This window comes from Solanum pennellii, chromosome 7 (genome assembly GCF_001406875.1).
Source record: "Solanum pennellii chromosome 7, SPENNV200".
Classification (NCBI taxonomy): domain Eukaryota; kingdom Viridiplantae; phylum Streptophyta; class Magnoliopsida; order Solanales; family Solanaceae; genus Solanum; species Solanum pennellii.
This window is the reverse complement of record NC_028643.1, coordinates 67,295,551-67,302,788: the sequence shown is the minus strand read 5'-3', so window position 1 is coordinate 67,302,788 and position 7,238 is coordinate 67,295,551. Positions and strand designations below refer to the sequence as shown.

At 28.8% G+C, this 7,238-nt stretch overlaps 1 protein-coding gene across 1 annotated transcript; it reads left to right on the top strand.

Moving 5' to 3' along the window:
- Window positions 1-261: 261 nt before the first annotated feature.
- On the top strand, window positions 262-3,159 carry LOC107024498 (zinc transporter 5-like). The gene is made up of 3 exons (XM_015225484.2): window positions 262-985; window positions 1,834-1,983; window positions 2,733-3,159. Exons 1-3 carry the CDS (start codon window positions 422-424, stop codon window positions 3,036-3,038), a joined length of 1,020 nt encoding a protein of 339 aa, XP_015080970.1. The 5' UTR covers window positions 262-421; the 3' UTR covers window positions 3,039-3,159.
- The last annotated feature ends 4,079 nt before the right edge of the window (window positions 3,160-7,238 follow it).

The window sequence follows — 7,238 nt, the reverse complement described above, 5'->3', positions numbered from 1 at the left end:
TAAATTTAAAATTTAAAATGAAGAAATTACAAATATTCAAGTGGCCGAATGCTTTTTGCTATGTAATATGTGTATAAACAATACAAGTGCAAATTAATAGAGAAGTGGGCCCCGTTTGAGTGACTCCAAGTTTTTTCTATGTAATGTGTACAACCAATACAATGAGACATTGCAAATTAATAGAAAAGTGGGCCCCGTTTGAAATGTGAATACATGTTGATGCTTATTCACATTTATTATATAATAAGTAAAAAAATATATTAGTAAGTTGTCCAAATCTTTCTTGGTTCTCTCTCATTATTTTTCTCTTTTTTTTAATACTTCATATGTATCGATAGTACTCCATAAAACACCCAAAACTATCATTGGAATCACATAAAAAGCCCCTTTTAGTTTTCTACACCAATATTTATTATTATAAATGGCACAGTTTAAAAAAACGATATTCTGGTACATTCTATTGATTCTTCCCGCCATAGTATTAGGCGATTGTACTTGTGATCCTGAGGATGAAGACAGAAACAAAAAAGAAGCACTCAAGTACAAAATGGCAGCACTGGCTTCCATTTTGGTAGCGAGTTCCATTGGGGTGATTATTCCTGTTCTGGGCAAGGCGATTCCCGCTTTAAGCCCAGAGAGGAATTTGTTCTTTATAGTTAAAGCTTTTGCGGCTGGTGTGATTTTATCAACGGGGTTTATACATGTGCTTCCTGATGCATATGAAAGTTTGACATCGCCGTGTTTGGCAGAACATCCATGGGGAGATTTCCCTTTTAGTGGATTTATTGCAATGGTTTCTGCATTGGCGACTCTGATGGTGGATACTTATGCAAATTCGTATTACAGTAAGAAAAATTTGAAAAATGGAGTGGTGGTGGCTCAGTCTGGAGATGAAGGAGGAGTGGTTCATCCTCACTCTCATGGTTCAGGATCAATGATGGTTGATTCCGAGTCTGAACTCCTCCGTTACCGTGTTATTTCTCAGGTAAATTATTTGACAAGTAATTTAGGATAACTAGTTGAACTACTTATATATGGAATTAATAATCTTTATGATTATTTGAAATCCTAATATTTTGTATACTCGATGCGGAGTTATGTGGAATTTGTCGATTCTGACGAATATTTTGTGTAGTAAATGTGTATATTCTTCACGCTATTAATATTGGCTGTGATTACACTGTAAAGATCGTGGAAGGGAGAAAGGTAATATGAGAATTGATCGCACTTAATATGTGTCAGAGTCAATATTCAGTAAGTAAAAGGAAAGTACATCTTTTTTCTTTTTAAAAAATAGTAATAATGAATGATATTCTTTTATTTTTATGTTTATTTATTTAAATAAAATAAAGTTTTACCTAATATAAACACTATATTAAAGAATTAAATTTTTTATATTTATTCAAAGATCTGAGATATTTTATATTAAAGTTTTACCTAACGAAAGAAGTACTAAAGAATTATATCTTTGTTTTATACTGAAAGATCTGAGATATTTTATATTAATTGAAGTCAAATGTTATTATTGATTCTTGAACACATTTATATTTTCAAAGAAAGAATCACTATCACACACTATTGTATTCATCGTTGTTCATTTTAAATTTTACAGGAATTTTAGAAAATAATGATTGATACGAGTGTTTTAACATAATATTCATATTAATTGATGATATTAGTAAATAATTTTAAAATAAAATAATTAATATTTTAAATAAAATAATAAATAATTATCTTTTTTATACGTTAAAATAATACTCCAATAAAAATAAACGGAGAGTATAATTATCTTTTAGTGTGTGAATAATACTAACATTTATGGGGGGCTTGCAGGTTTTGGAACTTGGGATAATAGTGCACTCTGTGATTATTGGAATAGCTTTGGGTGCTTCTGAAAGTCCAAAAACCATAAAGCCTCTTGTTGCTGCTTTGACTTTTCATCAATTTTTCGAAGGCTTGGGACTTGGTGGATGCATTGCTCAGGTAATAGTTTATTTATTTAATTTTATATTCCCTCTGTCTTTATTTATTTGTTCATATTTTTTTCTTTTAACTGTCTCTATATACTTGTTTATTTTGATAAATCAAGAAAAGACAATTTTCTTTTCCTATTATATCCTAGACTTCTTGAAAATTTTCGAAATTTAATCATTTTTTTGAAACCATAATTAATAAGGATAAAATTATAATTTCACTATGTTATTATTGCTATCTTAATATGTACGTCATTTCTAAAGTGGACAGCTAAAAAAATAGAGAAAGTACAAATTTAATTATCTATACGTACACATCTAAAATCGACGCATATAAATGTAGGGTGTGATGAGGATTGTTTTGGGTCCATTGCATTTATGTGAATAGAAAGGCTACGTACTCACTGCTTGTTTCTTGTCTAAGTTTTGACAAAGTCTTGAACGTGAAGTGTTGTGAGTTTTTGTCCAAATGCATAGTTACAAAAATATTTGCCATTCGAAGTCAGAAAAAGCATGCTACGTCAAGTCAATGATGAACAATATAATGGCTACGTTATTACTGCAAAAGTTTAGATGTCGGTACATTAGCGTTTGGTACATTAACTAATTAAATGTATCGATCGATGATTAATTTTGTATGTCACTTATAATTTTTTTTAGTTTTATAATCTTCATTTATATACATGAGAGATCTAAAAAAAATTCATTTTCTTATAAATTCATTTAGACACTTAAAGTCTAGTTTGGATGTTCTGGCAGGCAAAATTGAAGAGTCGGACAATCGCAATAATGGCTTTATTTTTCTCGCTCACAACTCCAATTGGAATAGGAATTGGACTAGGAATAACAAATGTTTACGATGAGAACAGTCCAACGGCTCTTATTGTGGAAGGAGTATTTAATTCGGCTTCCGCTGGCATTTTGATTTATATGGCACTAGTTGATTTTTTAGCAGCCGATTTTATGAATCCAAGAATGCAAGGCAATGGAAAGCTTCAATTAGGGGCCAATATTTCACTTCTTCTTGGTGCTGGACTCATGTCTATGTTAGCCAAATGGGCTTAATTGTTACCAATATAGGAGCTAGTATTATCAAAAAATTTCACTTTTTTGCGTCTACTCTTGGCTATTGGTTCTATACAATATATACATATATACACACGATTGTAAATCTTTATTTAAGCTACATAATAGTGCACCCTTTACTTACTTTGACTTGTTTTGTTTATATGGAAGATTCTGCTTTCTAGTGTGCCTAGTATGTTTTGGATCATGTTGATTGAAACCAACCTTGAAATTGTCCTCCGTGTCAATTTTATTGATTTTGACTTGATACAAAATTTAAAAAAAAGGAAAAGATTTTTGAATCTTATACTTTTAAATAAAACCAAGTGTGTCATTTCTTTTATGATGAACATGAAATTCAAAAGAGGCGTGAAGATTAAAATAAATTAAATAAAGGATAACTACTTTGTTAGACATACATCACTACCATATATACTAATTTTACCATTACTTTTAAACAATTACATATATTATCACTTTTAATATTTTATACCATATATTATTGAAGATACAATGAATATTCGTATCCCTTAAAACTAGGATTGATTAATTATATACATTTAAACTCCAAATTAGTGTTTTAATTAAAATTTTCTCAGAGAATATGAGTTAGAGTAGAGCTGAAACTCTAACTTTTCCTCTTTCTCTTCCCTTGAAGAGTTAAAATTTTACTAAGAAAAACACTCAATTGAAATGGATGTTCTACAGCTTGTCAACACATATATCAAATTCTTAACTTTTGATTTTCTCACTCTCAAATCAATTCCCTAAAAATCCACCATTTTTTCTTGCAAGGGGAGATATCTCTCACACTCAGAGACATGGATATCGTTGTAAGCAGAGATTTCTAGCCCACTAAATTTATCAGATTCGACATTGATGACAGTATCAATTGAATACCTTGTATACTATAGATCAACCAAGAAACTTCGCGTCACTTCTCCCGCCAAATCTAGGCACAGTTAGCAACACCGATGAATCAAAAGGTGAAGCAAACACTACTGTAATGAGATGCCCTGACTAGCCAGGAACATGATCGAAAAGTTTTAATAAACGAAGATTTATGCATGTATTTGACACATTATTAATGTATTTGATTATATTTATCTACTTTTTATTAGTGTATCTTACTATTTGTGGATTTATCTAATGATAAATTGGAGACTTACGTATTATTGAAAATTTATGCATGTATTTGACACAATTTGTTTGTCATATATTTGAGTCTTGTCATATATATATGGTCTACTCTCATGTATCTTAATACTATCATATATATATGGTCTTCTCTCATGTATCTTAATACTATCATATATATATGTGTTGTGTTATCACAAGGGATGATAATGCACAAGTACCCCCTCAACCTATGCCCGAAATCTCAGAGACACACTTATACTATACTAAGATTCTATTACCCCCTGAACTTATTTTATTAATAATTTTCTACCCCTTTTCGGCCTAAGTGGCACTATCTTGTGCCTAATGCTGATTGATTTTTTTTCAAGCTAGTGCTACGTAGACCGAAAAGGGGTAGGAAATTACTTATAAAATAAGTTCAGGGGTAATAGGACCTTAGTATTGTATAAGTGTGTCTCTGAAATTTCGGGCATAGGTTGATAGGGTACTTATGCATTTTCCCTTATCACAATGTATCTAACTATTTTCATATTTATCTGATATACATGTTTTTGGATATAAAATATAAAATTGATACTTGATACATCAAATTATAAATACAAAAGATACATGGAATAATATGATATCATATAAATAGATACATGAAATTAATGTTAGATCATACAAATAGATACATGAGATTAATACGTGATACTTCTATAATACATATGAATGTATTTGTATGATACTCATGTATCTAAGTGTTTAGTTGGTTGAATACATTATATATTGGAAATACATACATCAAATTAATGAATTTATTATTTTAACAGTAGTAAAATGAAACTAGTCAAATTACATGACCAAGATATACACGTTTTTGTCTTTTTTTAATAATATAATAAAATGAAATTAATTAAACACATATATAATCCTTGGTTGTTCACCTTATATTAAGGGATTTAATTAATTTAAATTTTAAGAAATTGTCCATATATTTTGAAAATCCTCAATAACTCCTCTAATCAAGGAAATCCGTCACAATCAATTAATTCCAATAAATAAAATATGCGTCTCAATTTAAAATTTGGCATATACATGTATCTCGCTGATTCAAGATGAAATATGTTAGAAGAAGTAATATTTGAAACTATCGAAAATCTCAGTAATTAGGACCTAAACTAGTAAATTTATGTAGTTTGCTTTAAAATAAAAGAAGCAAAATATGTTGGGTTCAAAAGAATCATGAAGTTATGAAAAATTAAATAAAAGTATATCAAAAATATATTACTAATATAATTTGACCAAACGATGACCTACATATAATAAAACTAATATAATATTGAAAACATAAAAATTACTGGGAGAATAATCTCCCCTCTGAACAAGACTCTTAAATGGACGATCTTGTATTTAACGCCGGGATAGAGCCAAGAATTTCGCTAAGATAGTTCAAATTTTAAAAGAATCGATAGATTATTTTAGCAGAGTGGGCACACAAAATATATTTCTTTACTGATGAGTGGGTGCACCCAAATTTCAAAATTAAATTACATATCATTAAATAACTAAATCATATGGAAACTTCTTTTTATATGAAACGTAAAATTATAAAACTAAGAGTGGTATAAATCAAAACTAATGGAGAAAGGTAAAAAAAAACAACTTTAGCTACTAGTTGAACATACTCCCTCTAGTTCATATTAAGTGAGTTGTTAGAGAGTTTTTTCATGACCCAAATAACTGACCGCTTCAAAGTTCAAGAAAATTGTTGAAACTTTTTTCTTCTTCCGTATTTACCTTTTCTTTTAATAACATTCTTAACTATTTTATATTTTCTAAAAAATTTGTTTGTAAATAATAAAAAAATATAATAGTGGATGATAATTTTTGATTTTATCTTTACAAATAATTTCTTGAGAGTGTGTTATATATACCTAATAATTCACTTAAAATAGATCGAAAATATAAAGAAAACAATAAAATCTTAAGTATAAGGTTAATCAAAATTTAAGTTAATTATTAGATTAATCAAAATTTTAAGATTAATTATTAGGTTAATCAAAATTTAATGCTAGAAACATAAAGAAGATAATGGGGCGGCTATTTTGTTTTTTTAAAAATACTCTATTGTGTTAAAAACACAACTAATGAGGATCAACAACCGACCTCAAAGACCTAAATTAGCACGGTAAAAATATTATATTAAAAAAAAAAGCTAAAAGATAGCATGGCAACCAATCTGTGTTGTTTATAAAGGCGTTCAATTTATTAAATATCTAGATAATATACACCATTTTATCTATATAGATAATATAATTTTTTGACAAAGGGTATCAGCTGACCACTCTTACTAGGTTGTAGCTTCACTATTGATTTTTTATATGAGAAGTAGGGGTGTTCGTGGTTCGGTTTGGATCGGTTATTGATTAAAACCAAAATCAAGCAAATTTAGTCGATTTTTTAAATTTCTAAAATCAAACCAAATCTAAAGAAAAAATATAATGATCGGTTTGGTTCGATTTTTTTGGTTTATCCGGTTTGAAAGTAATAATTTTTTGAGGACGTACGTATCTCGATAGACACAAACACCAAGTACATAAACAATCTACAGAAAAGCTAAGTCGGTTCAATCAAACAATTAAGCAATATTAGAGTTATCATTACACGTTAAGAGAAAGTTGAATTATTTTATGTGAAGTACGGTAGGTAAAGACTAAAATAGATTTTGATTGACTTGAATTTGAGATTGTTATACTTGGGCTAATATGTTGGGCTTGAGAAAATGTTAAAGTTAAAGAGTGTGTTTGGTATGAAGGAAAACATTTTCTGGAAAATATTTTCTAATTTTCTCATGTTTGGTTGGGCAAAAGTTTTGGAAAATGTTTTCCAAATCAATTTATTTTCCTCAAAATTAAGGAAAATGACTTCCCTTCAAAAATTTAGGAAAACATTTTCCAAAGCTCTCCTCCAATTTCAAATTACATTTTTTTTTGAAAAATATCAATTTTTAAAAAAATAAAAATATTTTCAATTTTAAAATTTTATTTTTTCACCCGATCCCTGACCACCCTCCCCCCA